Here is a 20,797-nt window from a genome sequence, read left to right as displayed (position 1 = left end):
AGCTCATCTATAGATATGAATCGTGTGCATATATTTCTAGTCTTCTGTTTCTTCTTAAAATAGTCACTGTGTTCTACTGAAAGTTCTCAGAGTGGACATTTTTGGTGACACAAGCTTACTATCCCTAAGTATTTCATTAATTGCCATATTTCTTTGATTCTAAGGTACTATTGATCGTAAGACACATGCTAATTTTTAGAACCATCAAAATAAATGTAAAAAGATTTATTTATGTATAAGAAAAACACTTGCGATTAGTGTATCTCAGCTGAAGAAATAGGGGTATATACCGTGTTATGAGTCTTCTGAGGCTGTTAGTGATAATGGAGGGATCAGGAGAGGAAGGAAGAACCCTCGCGAGGAGGGCTCACTGGAAGATTTACACAGGAAGAGAATCAGGGAGATTGATGGGGAGTCTTCCGAGGAGGATTCATGTGGGGACTTGGGAGGGGATCTTGAGGTGGAAATGGATGCTGAGGAACCAGTGGTGACAGAGGAAGTTGGCATAGAATGGGCACGGGCTCCGGAGGATCTTGGGGAGGAGTCTGGGTCCATGGATGCTGTGGATGTTGGAGAGGCTTGGGTATCTTCAGAAGCAGATCCCACATGGTCTGCCTGGAGGAATGAGGGTAGTTCCACAGGTGTGGACAGAGTTGGGTGTGGGCAGGATGATGTTGATTCTGATGAGGAGTTTGGGACGCCTGATCCTAGGGCATTGGCTGTTTGGAGCTCAGATTCTGATGAGGAACTTGGGACACCTGACCCTAGGGCGTTGGAAGTTTGGACACCCAAGGAAACCTAAATAAATTGGGGATTTTTGGGCACTATTCTTTGCGTGTGGCAAGGTGTTGCTGGGCGCCATTGGGTTTCCTGTACGTGATTCTGAAGACTGGCTTGGGACTTTGCAACAGATGTAAGTTTGATCCGGGTTATTCTTCAACAGAGGGCTGGAATTGTGTGGGTTTTCCTGGACTGCACTGTTATTACCATTTTGCATTAGCTGTTGTTCGCCTTTGTTGTCTTGGTTTTTTGTGCCATCCCATGACGTGGACCTTCTTGTGACAATTTCACCCTTTGGACCTTGGACTGAATTTCGACTTGGCTTATCTCTTCGCTCCCAAACTCAGCTTGGCATCGTTCTCATTTCCGTGGCTAACTACTGTTGCTGACTGCTGGCTTCGTTCCCGACCCTGACGCTGTTTCCTTATCCCAACTTCGGACCGGCTTGACTCTGCTTCAACGCTACGCTCCTTTGGCTCCTGGCTTGGTTTGTGACTCTGCAGCGGCTTGCCGCTAATTCCTCAGCGTTTTCCAGTTTTGTTTGTTTGTGCTGCTTATGGCAAAGAGCTTTTAGCCCGGTTTGGGTTTTTGCTTCAGTTTGGAATTGCTGCTGTACTCCTGGGTTTTTGGGAGGTTTTTGGGGCTTCGTAGCGATTTACCTATGTTTGTTTTGCCATTTAAAGCCCGTTTTGTGCCTTTGGGCTAAGTTCAAGTACTTTATGTTAAATCCGGATTAGATCTCTGGTTAATCAGGATTATACGCCAGTTCATGTTTTTGGCGTTTTTTCTGTTTTAACTGCTTAATAACACTGAAGATTAAGTGTTTTAAGCCTCTGACAATTTACTGAGCTGTTTTTGAGTCATTACTTAAATAAACTATATTTTGCTCTCAGTTGGCGTCTGACCTTTGACATACCGAGATGCATTGCATTTGCAATTTTTTCTTCGTGTACTCTGTGAATGCACACTAATGGAGAAGCTGCGCCTGCGCAGGTTCCAACGGAAACTCTTCCAAGCTGAAGTTCAAATTTTGGCGGTAACCACGCCCCCCTTCCCAAGGGGCATATAAGGCAGCCCCAGGCGCGCGCTCCCCAGTTCCTTTTTTTCCGCCGCAAGGTTCACTTCGGACTCTTCGTATGTCTACTACTCGCTTCAAGCGTTGCACGCAGTGTGCTGCTAAGATTCCTGACTCGGACGGCCACGCCAAGTGCCTCTTCTGTCTTGGCGAGGCTCATGTGGTCAGTACCTGCCGTTTCTGCCTAGCTCTCACAGCTCAGGCCAGAAAGAACAGAGCCGCTAGGCTTAGAGCGGCACTTTACGAGAAATCTCTCGCGCCAGAACCGGCCCCGTCGACGTCGGGTGCGTCGTCGTCTTCAGCTTTAAGAGCCATGTCGGCGCCGCCAGCTAAGCCTCCGTCAGCTAAAGCCTCCTCGGTCTCGTCCAGAGCGTCCAAAACCTCCAGGGCCGCTAAGCCGGTCAAGCCACCGTGTACGGTGACGACGGCTACCGTATCGACCCGCTCCGGAAAGGTGGGGCCTTCCTCGACGTCGAGCTCTTTGGCTTCGGTGACCTCGATCCGTTCGCGTATCGGCTCCCCTCCGTCCTCCTCTGCTATCAAGATAGCCTTTAAGAGGGCTCACGAGGAGTCTCGTCGAGCGCAATCTGACTCAGCTGTGGTTCCTCCCACACCTGGCAAGTCCTTGAGGGTTGCATCCAAACAACCGCCGACAAAGAAACGGCTGACTCAGCGCTCCTCTTCCTCGGCCTCCTCAAGGAGAGGCCAGCCATCTTCCTCGGCAACCTCCTCGAGAAGATCCTCTCCAATTGTACCAGCACAGAGGCCTAGAGATGTTTCTCAATCTCCATTGCACCCCCTGTCTGACGGGGAGCTGCAGGACTCACCCCACCACTCTACCCAAACGGTGGTCAGGGTGCCGCTGCCGGAGCCCCTTGCGCCGCCTCACTCGTCGCGCCAACAGCTTTTCCCTCCCACCTCGACACCGGAGCGTGGCAGACAAACGGCTCGCCTGGCTCGAGCAGCTCAGGCCTCAGCCTCCAAGGATCCTCGGCTCCCGACCCTCTCTTCCCGTGAGGCCATGCCTCCTCCCGAGACTGTGCTTTCTTCTCCCCCTCAGTCCCCCCAAGGGGCTGAGGAGGAAGATGTTGATGTTGACCGCCCAGACTCTGTCCTCTCGGCCTCGGTGGTCTCTCTCGGTCTCGACCTCTCTCCTCCCCACGACGCGTATGAGGCGGACCCGCCTTCTCCTACTGACAATATTCGTGCTTTCTCTGATCAAATGGTCAGAATGGCCGACGCCCTGGGTTTGGAGATTAAGCAGACTTCCAAAGCAGTGTCTGATCCAGTTTTCAAAAGGGTACAGGCCCAAGCTCCGCCGGCCACGCTACTCCCTTTTCTGCCTTATCTCTTGGACGTTATCCAGGCCTCCTGGAAAACCCCTTCCTCCATTCCTCCGACCTCGAAGAGGATCGAGACTTGGTACCGTACCGACGATGATACCTTGGAATGGCTCAAACACCACCCCGACCCCAACTCCCTGGTCGTTAAGGCCTCTCAATCCTCAGGTCGTCAGTCGAACACTCCGGCCGACAGAGAGGGGAAGCGCTTCGACGCCGTGGGTCGAAAACTTTACTCCGGAGCCCTTTTGCTTTGCCGCATGGCGAACTATGGAGCCTGCATGGGTGCCTACCAGCAGATTATCTGGGAGAAGGCACAGCCCTTCTTCGCTAAGATGTCGGACGAAGACCGCTCCGTCCTCACTACCCTCCAACAGGAAGCAGACTCGCTTGCTCACCACCAAATACAAATGGCGAAGCATACAGGTGATACTGCGGGCAAGATGATTGCCCACGCGATATCCATCCGCCGCCACGCCTGGCTCAGGTCTTCGGGCCTCTCCTCATCTTCCAGACAGGTCATTGAAGACCTTCCCTTTGACGCGCTCGGACTATTTAACTCCGGTACCGATGACAAACTCAAGTCTAATCATGACTTTAAAATTCTTGCGTCTAAATGTGGCGACCAACCGCAACCTCAGCGCACCCGCTGGTTCCCGCACCGCTCCCGCCGCTTCCCGCCGCAATCTTTCAGACACCACTCTTTCAGGCGGCCATCGGGCTCGAATAATCAAACCCATCACCAACCTCGTCGGGGACCTCATCCGCAAAAGCAACGCGGTCGAACCACCCCCGCTCCTCCGCAGGCTAACCGGCGTACCTGACGCCAACCCCTGCCAAGACTCCTCGCCCGCTACCGATGCAGAGCCCACGCTGCCTCGACCCTCCGGCGCCTTTGCAGACCGCCTAGCCCCCTTCTACAATCACTGGGACTCTATTACTTCAGATGCATGGGTTCTTCGCATTGTCCAAGACGGCTACGCCTTAGAGTTCGCGGACCTCCCACCTACAGGTCGCATTCTCCACTCAACTCCTTCCCCAGAGATACTGGCCGAAGTCGAGGCGTTACTAGCCAAGGGCGCCATCCGTCCCTCCCCTCCCGAACTGGACCCTTTAAGTTTTTTCTCCAGATACTTTACAGTCCCGAAGAGAGGAGGCGGGCTACGCCCCATTCTGGACTTAAGGGCCCTCAATATATTCATTCGCCCTTCCAAATTCAGGATGGTCTCTATTGCCTCTATCCTCCCGATGCTGCAGCGGGGAGACTACTTTGCCTCCATAGACTTACGAGACGCCTACTTCCACGTGGCGATACGGGAGGCGCACAGACGCTTCCTCTGTTTCAAAGTGCTCAACCAAACCTACCAATTTACCGTTTTACCCTTCGGGCTCGTTACGGCCCCGAGGGTCTTTACCAAGGTCGTCGCCACCGTAGCGGCCCACCTAAGGCTACATGGCATCACGGTCTTTCCTTATCTGGACGATTGGCTTCTCGTCGGGCCAGATCCGGTTCTTCTCAAAAACCACGTCTCCTTCACGCTGCGTCTTCTAAAATCTCTCGGCCTCCAACTCAACTCCGAGAAGTCAAATCTCTCCCCGTCGACCCGAATCCGGTTCATCGGGGCCCTCTTCGACTCCGTCACAGAGACTGTTTCACTTCCGCTCGACAGATTCCTAGCTCTCCGCCACCACATCGCCCTTTGTCGATCTGCCCGGAGAGTCAAAGCCCGTGCCATCCAAGTCCTTCTGGGCCACATGGCCTCCACGGTCCTCACGACCCCGTTTGCCAGGCTGCGCCTTCGGGTCCTACAAAGGTGGTTTATAGACACTTTCAAGCCGTCCTACCACCACAACTCCAGATACCTGTCGATACCGATGTTCGTCCGCCGGTCCCTCTCCTGGTGGACGTCTCACCAAAACGTGTGCAGGGGCCTCCCATTTCATCCAGCCCCGCCGTCGCTAACCATAACCACGGACTCCTCCACTTACGCTTGGGGAGCCCACATGAACGGTCTAACGGTTCAAGATCTTTGGTCCCCATCAGAGAGGGCCAACCACATAAACTTTCTCGAGCTTCTCGCCATTCTCAAAGCCCTGAAAGCATTCTCCCGCCTCATCCGTCACAAGTCCATTCTCATTCAATCGGACAACCTCGTAGCAGTATTCTACATCAACAAACAGGGCGGTACGGGTTCGAGGAAACTGATGCTCCTCTCCTCCCGTCTCTGGGTTTGGTGCATAGCCCACGATGTACAGATCTCGGCAATCCACCTGCCGGGCGCCCAAAACGACCTAGCAGATGCCCTCAGCAGGATGACATCTTCCTCCCACGAGTGGAAGCTCGATCCCGAGATCCTCGACGGTCTGTTCCTCCACTGGGGACGCCCTACTCTGGATCTCTTCGCGTCTCCCCACAACGCTCAGCTACCCCGCTACGGGGCGAGACTTCCCCCGAACTCCTTCCCCGGCTGTCTGGGAGATGCCTTTCTGCTGGACTGGTCAGCGGAGATGCTTTATCTTTTTCCACCGATTCCTCTCATACCGAAAGTCCTCGAAAGACTTCTCTCGATCTCGGTCACAGCGATTCTCATAGCTCCGGCCTGGCCCCGCCAACCGTGGTATCCGGCCCTTCTTCGTCTCTCCAGAGGAACGTTTCGCCCTCTGCCTCCCTCGCCGCACCTTCTCTCAAGGGAGGACGGCAAAATTCTTCACCCGGACCTCCCTTCCCTTCATCTCACTGCATGGAGGATTCTTACCTAGCCTCCCTTCCGCAGAGCCTGCAAGACGTCCTTCGGGCAGCCCATAAGCCGTCTACTACCAAGGCTTATTCATATAAACTCTCTCGCTTTCACGCTTTTCTTCGATCCCGTGGCGTCGACACCTTTCCGACCTCGGTATCGGTGGTCCTCGACTTCCTGATGACTCTCGTCGAGAAGAAACTCTCTCTCGCCTCTATTAAAGCCTATCTCGCAGCTCTTTCCTGGTCGTTTCAACGCCACGGTCAGCCATCTCTCTTTTCTCATCACTTGATCAAAACCTTTCTCCGAGGCTACAATAACATCTGCCCGCCGTCGCTACCACCTACGCCGGGTTGGAATCTCGAACTCGTACTTTCTCAACTCACTTCGGCTCCCTTCGAACCGCTTGCCTCGACCGATCTCCGTCTGCTCTCCTGGAAGTTGGCCTTTCTAGTGGCGATCACGTCGGCACGACGGCCATCCGAGCTTGCTGCTCTCAGGGTCGACGAGCCTTATCTACGCTTTCACCATGACCGCGCTGTTCTTCGCCCGGACATTACCTTTCTTCCTAAGGTGGTGTCAGCTTTCCACCTCAATCAAGACATTGTCCTACCAGCTTTCTTCTCTAACCCCTCCTCTCCTCTAGAACAAAAACTGCACCTTCTTGATGTTCGAAGGGCACTTCTCTTCTACAGGGACCGTACCAAAGACATCCGTAAGACACAAAGACTCTTTGTCGCTTATGCCCAGGACAAGTTGGGGAATCCCATTTCTTCCCAAAGACTGTCCCACTGGATTGCTCAGGCCATTGAGTTGGCCTACGAACTAGCCAAGCGACCTCCTCCTCCATCCATCCGCCCGAGGTCGACTAGGGGCCTCTCGGCTTCGACCGCCTTTCTTCGGGGTATTCCGCTTGACTCCATATGTAAAGCGGCTATCTGGTCAAACCCTCTTACGTTTGTTTCTCACTACAGACTGGACAATAAAGCCTTAAAGGACTCGGCCTTTGCAAGATCAGTACTCTCATCTTGCCTCTCCTGACTCTCGAACGTTTTTTCTCCTTATATTCACCCGCAGGTGAATCTCTATACCTCTCCTTCAAGTTTTCGGCCGGTCATTTTTTCCCCATACCTACCTCTAGGGATGTGTTTTTCCCTGATTGTGTTGAGCAGTCGCTCTATTACCTGATACCGCCTTATTTATCCAGGCGGATATGATGTGTTTGTCCCTCTCCCCCCTGGGAGAGCGTTATATGCACTATGCAATTGAATGGTTTTTTTTTTTCTACCATGTTTATTGGAAAATTCTCTATGTTATGTTTTCCTCTTCTACTATGCTCATGTTTGCATTGCACTGGTCCTTTCGGACAATTGATTGCACTGGTCTCTTGAGACTGTTGTCTCATTATGTCCTAATAAATATGTGTTTGGACATTTACTAAGTTGTTGAGTTTTGCCTTGTCCCACCATCCGGGACCTTAGCGTGTCAGTCTCCATTAGTGTGCATTCACAGAGTACACGAAGAAAAAGGACAGGTTGCTCACCTGTAACCATGTTTCTTCGAGTGTACTCTGTGAATTCACACAAACCCGCCCTTCCTTCCCCTCTGGCAAACCTCTCCCTTTCTCGTTGCCTTGGCGGCGTAGGAACTGGGGAGCGCGCGCCTGGGGCTGCCTTATATGCCCCTTGGGAAGGGGGGCGTGGTTACCGCCAAAATTTGAACTTCAGCTTGGAAGAGTTTCCGTTGGAACCTGCGCAGGCGCAGCTTCTCCATTAGTGTGAATTCACAGAGTACACTCGAAGAAACATGGTTACAGGTGAGCAACCTGTCCATATTCAGCCTTATTTCAAAAGTCTGAGTTCTGCTTGTCAGAGAAAAGTGTGATGCAAATCCAGTAAATCCGGAGGTTGCCGACTACAAATGGTGACAGAAGTAACAACATGCCCGTAGTATGCTAGGCTACTTGCTTGTGAAATTTGCCTTACTGTTTTCTGTATGTAATGAAGATAATGATTACCTTTTGGATTTTGTCTTTGGATAAAACCTGATGTTGTCCGACAGGATCCTGTGCAATGAAACCATCTGACTTTGTTGATAGACTTTCTTTTTTTGAACTGACTTAAGTTATTAGAATTTCAGTAAGGACTCCTTGGGAAATGTCAGATGTTCCTGACCTTCTGAAGCTGTGATGTCACTCAGTCTTAGAGATTTTCCACACTTAGCAAGGAAGAATTTTTGTTTTCTGGCTTTTTAATCTGACTCAAGGTCATCAGATCTTTTGTCTGCTTGACTGACCAGTTTCCATGGATACATGCTGCTGACAGCTACCACACAGCTAAGAAATAAACAGAATTTTGCTTTCTAAGAATTATGTATGTAAATCTGAAGATGTTTTGGGGTTCTTGAGCATTGCACCTTGACCTCTGGCCACTTGCAGTGTTTAGTTGTCTCCTTACTACTTCCAGTGTGTGCCAGGATTCTTTTTTCTTCTTTTCCTGAGCCTTCTAAATGTGAGAATCTTCCATATTATAACATCACATAAATCTTAAATCAGTTACACCTTTATTTAGTCACTGCTTTCCCCCCTTGCTTTGATTATTCCAACCTTACAGCAAATTGAACAACACTTTGAACACAAACTCAAATGATATTAGGCTCCATGCAATATGAAAGATTATACAATAATTGGAAAGTTGAATCTAAAATGAAAAATGAGTAGATTGCCTTGATCACCTTGGATACAACTTTAAACCCATTTACTTGGGAATAAACAATATTAAATTCTTTTGAGACTTACATTTAATTAGATCTGCTTTGGACCATACTGTTGGTCCTCTGCAGGAAGAGTGGTTTGCGCCTTATTTTTTAAAATTGTATGTTTGGAGACATTTTAAACGTGCTTCTCTCATATCAGTTGCGGTGAACTGGACTTAATCCACTGAAACCATAATTTGCAAGTCGAAATTAAATAGATGCTTATATACATTGGAAGGATTCCAGCAAATGCAGGGAGAACAAAGAGCAGGTGTGTAAATATTTTATTTAGTTGGGTATTTCTCCCTCCCTTCCCTCTTTTTTTTCTTCGACAAGAATAGTGTACTCAAGAGTCAAACAAATGAAACTTAACTGCAAAAGGCAATGATTGATTACATCTTCGTACTGGGTGTAAAGTCCATGAGAAGAGAGATGTTTAACTGACAGAGTGGAATTATCATATTAGGGTATTGGCACCTGTCAAGCATGACTAGTGTGGTGCTTTCATAAAGTGTCACACAGCCACACTTGATAGGCGTTTAATGTAGTGGGACAAAAGAATGGGAGTCTGTGTTGCTAGGGATCTGGTTGGCATTTTAAGGCCATGTTTTGACGGCGACTGCCAAAGTTTTTTCTTCTTTTAAAGCCAGAGCAGTAAGTAATCTAATATTACACCAGTGTTTTGCTGGGGGTGACTGAATGTTTCTTTGGCGTATTTAAAATGAGAGTTGAGCGAACCAGCTAGTGCTCACCCTGCGTATACTCCTGAATGTAGGATTAAATTAAAAATACATTTTTTTCATGTTGCTAATGTGAAATGCATCAATTCTACTCAAAGCAATTGGAGAGTCTGGAGTTGGCATGTACCATAGGAGATGAGGGAAGCTTTGATTCTGGTTTTTGCACTTCGTATGATTTGAGCTTTTTATGCATTGGTAATTAAGTAAGTAAGCCCTGCTAGTCCACTCTACTATAAAACACACATACATACGGGGCATTCTGTATGTAGGTATCTGTTGATGCTATAACATTTGGCAGGCAGTAATGAAAGGAAGAAGTATAACCTATATACAGCTTGTGAACATGTATATAGTCTAAGCAAATGGGATCATGTAACAGATTAGGTTAAGAGAGTGCAGTTGGTAGCATAAGCTTTCATAGACTAAGTCTACGAAAGCTTATGCTAACAATTTAGATCTCTTAGTCTCTAAGATGCACAAGACCCATTTGCATACTGTTACTCCAAATCGCTTTGTCTTTGAATGTTGTATCTGTGTGAGTTGTTGAGGCATGTTAAGGTTCAAGTGCATGTTATATGTGTACCTGTGTTCATGCACGCATGCACACTTGCCCACATGTATACCTTTGTGGTGGTAAAAATGCATTTTGTCAGTTTTGTCAACTCACCCTGTTGAAGTGAATTTATCACAAACAAGTTCTTGTATTTATTTCTAAGGATTCAGTTAAAACAAAGTATGAGGTCAGGCTTCTATATGCATTGGGGTCTACCTGCATATATCCATGCATTTAAATGCCAACCAAGGTGATTTAGGTAGATGTTAGTAGCCTCCACCTGACTGTGGTGAACTGTCCTGTATAGCTTCCTCTCACCATACACTCAACATATGAATCTAGTGCTTAGAAAACAGAGGTAGAATTGGGGGAGTCACACTGTGCGGGAAATCGATAGTTACAGAATTGAAACTAGATATTTTCAATTCCATAAATGTAAATTTTGTATATTCCTTGCTTTCCACATGGTTTAAGTGAGATTCAATGCTCAAGTAAGATTGGAGCAATTTCTGATACCATAAACGCCAGCCTGTTACATGTTGCCTGTGTTGAGTGTTTTCGGCCTTCACAGCTCTGCTTACCAAGGGGGAAGCCCAGAAACCCCACTCCCTCCATTTAATAGGTAAAGGTAAAATATTTAACATACATCGTATGATTTTCAGTTCAGGATAAAAACAAATAAGATAAACTGTTTAATAGATGAAATTAAAATCTCATGGCTGAAAGTGGTATTTACAAATTGCCTAGATATTGATGGGATTTAACACTTTATGCAGCAACTTATTTATTTATTTTAAGAACATTGCCCTTGTTTTACGGAATTGTTGTGCTTTGCTTCATTTTCTTAAAGTAATAACACAGAATTCAACTGTAGTGGTACATAGGATGCAGCATTTCCTCTGTTCTTGTCTTCTGTTTCCAGTGGCCCAGCCCTGCTGTCTACAGCACCGGGACAGAAGCAACCATTGATGTTTCTGCATGAAAAGGCTGGGAAAGCACCTGTGCTTTTGCTGTCCAAAGAGCTTTGTGGAGGTAAAGAAAAATCAACCTCTGAGATTTTTTAACAGCAATGCTTACAGACTCATTGAAGACAAGTAGGCTAAAGCTTGAACACAGATGTCAGTTTTGTTGACATAGCATTGCTATTTTAAGTAGAGTGAGGTGTATAAAGCTGCACTAGTGAACAGATTGTACTACGGACGATTAGATTTTGGAAGAAGCAATAGTGATTCAGTCTGATCAGTTGTAGAAACTTAATTTCATTATCAGAGTCATATACATCCTTAAATTTGAGTTTGATTAACTCTAGAATATGGAACAGAAATGGGCAACTGTTTGAGGTCTAGGGACCAGCTTTTTACTATTGTCCCACCTACCCCTCTCTATTTCTTCTTCAAAATGATGGCTGGAAATAATTTCATGCCACTTTCATCACCATTTTGAAAGGTAAACAGAGAGGAAAGAAGGGCATTCGAAATGAATAATTTCTGATATAGCTAAAAAGCTTTTTGCATATTTTCATGTATTTCTGGGGACTTTGGGTGTTAATTTTGTCAAAATATTGTGCCATTTTTTTATTTTGGGGAGTAAAATTCATGAAGATTTGGGGGATTGGTGAGAGATTCCTCAGGAAATGTAAAAATGAGCCCAGGGGCTGCATGTCATTTTAAACCATGTTTCCTCCACCCCTGAGATAGAGGATGCGGCAAATATTTTAAGATGAGCAAAAAATGCTGGTGACATGGTAGCACAGAGTTACAATTATTTGCACATTCTGCCTTGAGGTATGCTATTAAAGGCATAAATATATAACAATGTTAACTTGGGAGAACAAGTGTTGCTTCAGGTGCAGCGTTGAAGCAGTTTTGCATTGCTAATAAGGAAGGCTGGGAATGTAAACTTAATATTTAAGCCCGTTACAATTGCTTAGGATTATACAATCCATCCAGTGCTGTAGCTTTCTCCATTTCTTATAGAAATGCAGCATACAGATCAAGTTGGTCTGTGACTAGATCTGGCTTTCCATCTGAGGAAACAAATGTTCTTAGCAAACGAAGTATTATGTTTTGGAATTTTGCTCAATATCAGAACACGTTTATCATGAAGTCTGGCAGCAGTATTTTATCATCACTTTTTCAGAGTGCTGTAATTGGTAAGTTTTTTGTCCATGTGAGATTTACTGGTGGATGCCTTACATGATGACCAGTCCAGTCACTTTTTTTGCATTTACTTGTGTCAGTTTGTGACACATTATTATTCAGATTCTATGTTGGGAAAGTTCTCCCCTCCAAATATAAGATAGACTGGATAAGTGTCTAGAGTAGGGAAGCTTTTGGTTATTGGCATGACAGTTTCATAACATCCACATACTCAAATATTAAGATACATTATTTATTTGCAGCATTTTCAGCTGCAGCTGAATAAACCATTCTGCCAGAAAATAAATAGAATTGGGTTGTTTCTCATCCTCCTGCCAATAAATATTGTCCTCATGAGAATAAACATGGGGATGGCACAACTACTGGTCAGGATTAATTACTCCAGTATCACTGGATTTACTTAAACTATAAACATAGCCTGTGCACAAGATAGAAAAATGCAATAGCTGAGCTGTGTTGCATTTCTGTAGGTGCAGACTTAGATCATTGTCTATGGTGGTGACTTTTCTTTAAAGCAGGCGAGAAGTGAAACAGGGTAGGAAAAAATTGTGTGTCTGTCTTACTTGATTCCCTTCCCATTTGCTGATATTGTTGACTTTTTTTGCACTTATTTCTTTCTGTTCTCATACACAGGTTTGAAGAGACAAGGGGCCCTTCCACATAGCCCTATATCCCAGAATTTCAAGGCAGAAAATCGCACATTTTCTGCGTTGAACTGGAATATATGGCAGTGTGGACTCAAATAAACCAGTTCAAAGCAGATATTGTGGTATTTTCTGCCTTGATATTCTGGGTTATATCGCTGTGTGGAAGGACCCTCAGCTAAATGTATTTATTTGGCCTGCCTGTACAATAGTTGTACTATCTGTACATAATTACACAAGATAGCTGAGCTGTGTAATAAGGCCACTGTCATATTGTATGTACTATAAAAGGTAAAGATTACCCCCTGACACTAAGTCTAGTATCCAACTCCTGGGAAGTGGTGCTCATCTCAATTTCTAAACTGAAGAGCCGGCATTGTCCATAGACGCCTCCAAGGTCATGTGGCCAGCATGACTGTATGGAGTGCCATTACCTTCCCTCTGAAGTGGTACCCATTGATCTACTCACATTTGCATGTTTTTGAACTGCTAGGTTGGCAGAAGCTGTGTTTAACAGCAGGAGCTCATCCAGTTCCCTGGAGTCGAACCACCGACCTTTCAGTCAGCTACTTCAGCAGCTCAGTGGTTTAACCTGTTGCACCACCGCGGGCTCTGTATGTACTATACTGTCACCTTAAAAGAATGGTTGAAACCTTTACCTTCCTCAGATCAAGACAAGTCAATGGGAAGTAAAGGTCTGCACATATTTTTGGGATAGAGAAACCTACACAGATTGCAGTTCCATGCAAAGAACTGAAATCTTCTCCCTAAAACATGTACATTATTCCTGAGAAAAATCTCTATACAAAAGTTTTTCAAGAATGTTTAGAGAGAGATTAAGCATACCAGTATGCTAAGAATTCTCTTTAATAATGTTATGTACAGCCTTCCTTGTTTGCTGATACTGTAAAAATGAAGAAAAGCTGTTGCAAAAGATGTAATGGTATTCTAGGTTGTTGTTTTTTTTTTCCTTTTAAAGAAGAGAAATGATGCCAAATGAAGGAGTAGGATGAATGAGTATCTCTAATCTCAAATCCTTAAAATTGCAGTTTAGGCATTTTTTCTTACAGGTTGTATAATTTTAAATGTTCATGTTTGTGAGAAAGAGAGAGACAGAAAAAGGAGGGAAATATCTCATCTGAAACTTGAACAAGATTTTTCTCCTAAACAATGTGTTTGTATCACCATGTAGTGGTCTTATTCACTTTCTAAATATTTTAGTAGCATAGTGTGATCACTCAGTAAATGGAAGGTTATAACCCTTTATTATAAAAGCCATGTTAATTGTGAAATACAACACCCTTCTTTGTACCAATTTCTGCAAGTCTATATGGGCTAAAGGACCGGTAATAGTATTCACCTTTGCCTTAATTTTAAATCAATGTGGTAAAAATAGCATTTTCCCTTCAGATTTTATCCTTGTCAAATGCTCTGTATTTCCAAACACGTATTACAGATTTTTCTTCTTCTATATACCTCCTGATTTGATTTACTCCAGGCACACAACTTTGCTTCTGGCATGGATGGCCTTCTACCCAACCACTAGGTTAAAAACTACTTACCATATATACTTGAGAATAATCTGAGTTTTTCAGCCCTTTTTAGGGCTGAAAAAGCCCCCCTCGGCTTATACTCGAGTGAGCTTCCTGGCTGGCTTATATTCGGGTTGGCTTATATTCAAGTATATAGATAATCAGAGTTGGACAGTCTTATTTTATTTAAATCCTATTATTATCTTAAATTACAATTTTATGTAAATATTCAAAAACATTTACTACTAATTGCCTTTTTATTGGTATCTATTTCTATTTTTGAAATTCACCAGTAGCTGTTGCATTTTCCACCCTCGTCTTATACTTAAGTCAATAAGTTTTCCCAGTTTTTTGTAGTAAAATTAGGTATCTTGGCTTATATTTGGGTTGGCTTAGACTCAAGTATATATGGTAGTTGAGTTTTTAATTGTATTGCTATGCAGAAACCTTTCAAAATTTATTTCTAGCATTGGTAATATAAATATTTATATTTATTATTTGCCTTTGCTGCCTTTTTTATCTTGCTATTGTTGAAACAAATCTAAGTAGTGAGCAGATGCTACTACATTGTGTGAATAAGAGGAACCCTGCACAGTCTCTAGAAAATCTAACTCCATATAGTTCTTCATTCTTTCTGCAATTCAGATTACGTTCAAACCAAGCTGTTGTCATGACTTCATCAGTCATCCTTCTGCTTGCCTACAATGTTGTATATTTTTGGTTAAGGAAAAAAATCATAATGGTATTTTTACTTAGTTTTAATCTCCAAAAACATTTTATCTGAACCATTCAAGGCAATAACATTGGCTCTGTAGACTGGTTCCATACAGTTCTTTAGAGGAAGCCGCTTCGATAGTAAAATAATTTTTTAGCTCTTGAGCAGTCTGTAAATTTTTGTGCCATTAGCTAATAAATATCACTGCCCCCTACTGTGTCTTATGTGGGATCCTGTAGTATTTTTATTGCTAGGGTGATCCCTCTTTTGCTACCATGCGGTGCTACAGCTGGGCCACCAAAGAGGTATCCTGCTTTGTGAAGATGAACAGAGAATGTGTTCCTCAGAAATGCCATACTTAATGAGGCTAAGTTTCTAGTATTCTAGATGTTAATGAGTTGGAGCATATAAACTAACCACAGGAAAAACCGTTTTAATGGTAACAGCAGTAAAAAGAAAGATGCTGTTAGCATTGAAGCTGAATCACAACTTACTGCAGCTGACTCTAAATATGAGAATGGGTTTCCATCACAACAAAAGCTTGGCCCTATGTTTTAGAGAAAGAGGATGGAAATATCTGAACTTAATTACTGCAGAAAGCGATGGCCTAGTTAATTGGGAAGTTTTCTGCCTGTAATAATTTTAAATATCTTGCTGTTCCTAATAGAAGAGAGCAAGCATGCTGTAGAGATTTGAATCCTGGATTAGGACACTAGAAGACAAGTAACTCACTGGGTGACCATGAGTAAATCACATACTCGGCCTCAAAGCCACTTTTCAAAACCACTCTGAGGAAAACTTGCCAAGAAAACCCCCTGATATATTTGCCTTAGAGTTACCATAAATCAAAACTGATGTGAAGGTACAAAACAACAGCAACAAGCTGTTGCTAATACTTGTGGTTATTCAGACTTTGCTTATAAAGTAATTTGAATCTACACTTCCCTGTTTAGTTTCAGTAGTTCAGTTCAAGACATTTTGTTCCCTTGGCTGTTTTTATTTGTCAGAAATGTGTTAGTTTCTATTTAGAGGCAACATTTTACAGCTGTGCTTCTCTTGATTTCCATATGCCTGTCAAGTGCACATTGTGTTGAATGCTGAACTGTATAGGTACAGTTGAGAATCCCGTTCAAGCATTCTGACTGACTGTAGTTTAAATGCACAGATGAGGAAAAGGAGTTCTCAAACCTTCCCTACCCAGTGTTTGTTTGTGTTACTTTTCTCATGTGGAAAGCAGCCTTTTACAATTCAGAATGCTAATATATGTATGTGTATTTAACCAAGAAATTATAGTATTTTAATAAAGCTTGGGTGCGACTTATCTACAGAATAAACAATGTAAATTGAAAAGAAAATCTACAATCTTAAAAACTAAATGTAACTCATTTTTGCTTTAGTCTGCTTCTCTTCAGATGTTTTGGACTACAATTCCCAGCATTCTTGGCTGGACTGTGGCACAGCTGGTTAATAGCAGCTGCAATAAATCACTATGACCAAGAGGTCATGAGTTCGAAGACAGCCTGTGTCAGAATGAGCACCCAACCATTAAAAAATAGCCCTGCTCGTTGTTGACCTAAGCAACCCGAAAGATAGTTGCATCCATCAAGTAGGAAATTTAGGTGCCGGTTATGTGGGGAGGCTAATTTAACTAATTTACGACACCATAAAAATCGTGCAGCAGCGTTTGGAATGAGGAAGTATCCATCAAAAACTCGGTGTCACAGTGGATGGTGAAGCAGCTGCTCCCCCTGTGGCCAGAATCGAGCATACCCTCAGTAAGCTGAAAACTGGAGAAAGTTAAATTGCCTCTGTATCTCTGTCTCTGTCTCTATGTTCATATGGCATTGAATGTTTGCCATGTATGTGTACATTGTGATCCGCCCTGAGTCCCCTTCAGAGTGAGAAGGGCAGAATATAAATATTGTAAGTAAATAAATAAATATAATGGCTTGGAATAGTGGCTCGAAACATCTAGAGGGCATCAGACTGGGGAAGGCAGCACTAAGATAAACCAGCTACGTTGTACAATTTATTGTGAAAACTAGTCCTGCAAACTAAGTAACATGGCAGCTATGCAGTGCTATCTTTTATGATATATTATTGTTGATATGATATATTATTGTTGAACGGTTCAGCCCAACCTATTTGTCTGACCGCATCTCTTGATATGAGCCTGTCCGAGCCCTGCAATCTGCTAGAGAGACCCTACTCTCGGTCCCACCCTCGTCTCAAGTACGACTGATGGGAACGAGAGAGGGCCTTCTCAATGGTGGCTCCTCTGCTCTGGAATTACCTCCCTAAGGACATCAGAATGGCTCCCTCCCCGTTTTCCTTCAGAAAGCAAATAAAAACTTTTCTCTGGAAGGAAGTTTTTGGTGAAGACAAGGAGTAATCATGACATATGGCAATGGATTCCGACTATGGCAACGAGATAAAGTTGGTTCTTAATATAGCTGGGTTTTAATACTGTTTTAGCATGTACTGTTGTTTTATATGAGGTGTTAAAATGTCTGTGTGTTTGGTTTATATGCATTTTGAGTTTTTATTGTCCTAGGTTTAAATGGCATCAAATTGTTACCGAATGTTAGCCACTCTGAGTCCCTCAATGAGGAAGAGAGAGCAGGGCATAAAACAAAGTAAATAAATAAATAAAAATAATCATTTGAAGGTTCATTCTATGCAGTCATATGGAAAAGTGCCTTGTACTAAACATACAGAATCTTATATCAAAACTTTGGGGGGGGGGGGGGGACTGGTTCCAGACATGCAATTGTACCAATCCTTTTTACTGTCACATTTTAAGTAACAACCAAAATAATGATTGCATATGCTATAATCATCAACTTCAATTCCCCCAAACAACGCAGGTTACAAAGAATTGCTCTGAAGATTCACATAATAATTTTGCAAATACATCTCTTAAACCTTTCATAGATCCCAGTCAATTGTCTTTACCGAACCCAGAGGTTTCAAGAAAACTTACTTTAGCTTGACAATTGCATCCTTAGCTATCATTCAAGGAACCTACACATATCACTCAAGGAACCTACACATATCACAAAATGTAATCCCACATTGGGAAGATTGTACAAATGTTGGAAGGAACTTTAAAGGTGTCATGACTGAATTGACCACCATTTCCTAGTCAAAATGTCTGAAAACCATCAAATGTCTTGTGTGTTTGTTTTCATTTACCATTTGGCAATAAAATTGACACGTGTTGGAAGGAGCCAGAAGTTAAATTCTGTTTTTCTTCAATAATTCCCCTTGATAGAAGTAAAGACATATTTTCTTATGTCTGGAAAATCAATACAGGCTCTCTGACCCTAGTTTCCACTGCATTTGTTTTACCCCTAATTTCAATCACAGTCCTCCATCTGTAGTCCAAATCCAGTTATAGTATAAAGAATAAATGTGGATAAGTACACCACTGCATATTTTTAATGTAAGTAAAATTAAACTGATTTTGGTTAGATTACACATTTTTGTATCTTTGTAGTTGCACAGACAACATTTATCTGCATCAGTGGATTAATGTGCTTTTCTTATTTATCTTGTCCCAGTTAAGAAAGTATGCTAAACCCAGCATTGTTCTAACGTGTATTTTAAGTCATAGGAATGGAGATAGGCTTTTACTGACAGTGAAACAACTGAAGTCTCACTGCCACTGCACCCCCGTATGCACTTTCAGAACCAACTCCAAAGAAATCATGAGAAGGATCTTCCAATGTGTTGGCCCTGTAGTGTTAGTTTCAAGTTGGACCTGAGTCTAATTGTTTTAAATATAGAAATGTGTTCAGGCCGTTGACTTTTGTGAAATAAGCCAGAATGGTGTGATGCTAGACAAAGTTTTGACCTAGGTAAGGTAAAGGTTTTCCCCTGACGTTAAGTCCAGTCGTGACCTACTCTGGGGGTTGGTGCTCATCTCCATTTCTAAGCCGAAAACCGGTGTTGTCCGTAGACACCTCCAAGGTCATGTGGCCAGCATGACTGCATGGAGCGCCGTTACCTTCCTGCTGGAGCGGTACCTATTTATCTACTCACATTTGCAATATTTGTACAGATAATAACTGATACTGGGGGTGATCTAGACCATCAAATTTTGCATGGGTCCCAGGAAGGTTTTGACCACCATCTGCCCAGTGGGAAGGAGTCCTGACTGTCTGGTTGTTCTGAATTCAGTTCAACGTTGCAGGACAGCCACCCTTACCATCCTCTGTGACATGGCTAGTGCCTGTCATTCATCACCTGGAGTGATGTTAGCTGGGGCTCCAGAGCAGCACAAAGGGGAGAAATCGCTCCCTCCTTTCCCCCATCACTTCTATCACCTTGGCACTCTGACTAGCATCACTCCAGGTGATGAGCAATGGACCCTGGCCACATCACTCCTGCTGCCTATTATAAGAAAGAATGGGATTGGGGCAGTCAGTGCCGTCCTGTGTCTCTAGGCCACCCAAACTCACTGAATATGGGATGGCCGTATTAACAGTTGCAGCCGGTTCTGTCTCAGACTCAACCCACCTACTTACATGGGCCCAAAGTTGCAGTTTGCTCAGGATTCTTGGGTAGAATTTAAAGCAACCCACAACTTTTGTTTGCTTGGTTCAAGGTCGCATTAACGGGAATCGGGTCTTTGTGTCATGCAGCTGATTCACCCCCGCAGCGAACATGTCAGTGTGTGTGCCGAAGGTCATACTTTCTCACTTAGATTCAATATTATTGAAATGGAATTGGTACCTAATGCAAATAGTTGTTGCAGATGATATGTTGTTTCTAACCATAAATAATTTTGTACTTTGTATTAGTATTTGTGCTATTAAATTCAAGGTTATTGAGCACTCTCAGGTAAATGACTCAAGGTCCTAACCTCAGCCCATTCACCCTTAACATATGAATGAAAATGTTGAATGTATTTTAAGGAGCCAAGCCCTCAAGTGACATATGTACTAATGGCATTTATTGTTAGTTACCTGAGGATTTCAATTGTCACATTAATTTTCATCCATATTTCTATTATATGTAAGATTAACAATTCTATAAATGTTAACAGACCTAAAAGAAGCTTCTGGGTCTTTAGCATATAAATCTCTTGGTATATAATTTAAATGATTAAGCTGAACTTGACTGCACTATTATCTGAAGTAGCTCTTGATTTGGATGGGTTGATGTCACTTATATTAATTGTTAATGTACTTAAGACTAATTTTCTACCACTGATACTATATGTTCTTCAAGGCATATCATTGTATATTCTTCAAACCTATCTATCGCCAGAAAATTAGGAAATGTATGTGGGGGATTCCACTACTTTTATTTTTTTACTTTTTAAAAGCTGCAATTAACATTTCCTGAAATTGGATTTAATTTTACAGGCTTGGTATTGAATCATAAAGTATATCATTTGACTTTTTACAAACAGCTGATAAGTCATGTTTATTTAAATATCCTTCCTTGAGTGATTCTTGAATTGAAGGACTTGGTACTCCCTTTGGTCTGACTGTCTTAGATTCTGTCAATTCAAGAAAAAAAACAATGCTCCTCTTGTAATTTTTGTAGTCAAGGAGACCCGATACATGATTACTATTTGATTTATCTGCTTTTGATGTACACAGTGTTTGGTTACTTGAAGAAATGGTCCACTTGTGGAATATATATTTACTTGATTGATTAATAGGGTTAGAGCATAAATTTCTATCATGTCCTATATTGCCATTTAATGATCAACACATAATAACAATAACTACAAAATGCTCTTTGATGTCCATAT

At 43.4% G+C, this 20,797-nt stretch overlaps 1 protein-coding gene across 6 annotated transcripts in view; it reads left to right on the top strand.

Moving 5' to 3' along the window:
- Positions 1 to 20,797, top strand: part of ctbp2 (C-terminal binding protein 2) — a 279,102-nt gene that overhangs the window by 85,623 nt on the left and 172,682 nt on the right. For 4 of the 6 annotated variants that reach the window (XM_062976049.1, XM_062976050.1, XM_008106747.3 and 1 more), the window contains exon 2: positions 10,903 to 11,012. The exons of the other annotated variants lie outside the window; for them this stretch is intronic. In XM_062976049.1, the coding sequence (XP_062832119.1) occupies positions 10,949 to 11,012 (64 nt within the window). In that variant the 5' untranslated portion in view covers positions 10,903 to 10,948. The remainder of the gene's footprint in view (positions 1 to 10,902; positions 11,013 to 20,797) is intronic. 6 annotated transcript variants of the gene reach the window in all.

The sequence above is a fragment of the Anolis carolinensis genome, chromosome 3 (assembly GCF_035594765.1).
Source record: "Anolis carolinensis isolate JA03-04 chromosome 3, rAnoCar3.1.pri, whole genome shotgun sequence".
Taxonomy (NCBI): domain Eukaryota; kingdom Metazoa; phylum Chordata; class Lepidosauria; order Squamata; family Dactyloidae; genus Anolis; species Anolis carolinensis.
This window is presented reverse-complemented; position numbering and strand designations above follow the sequence as displayed.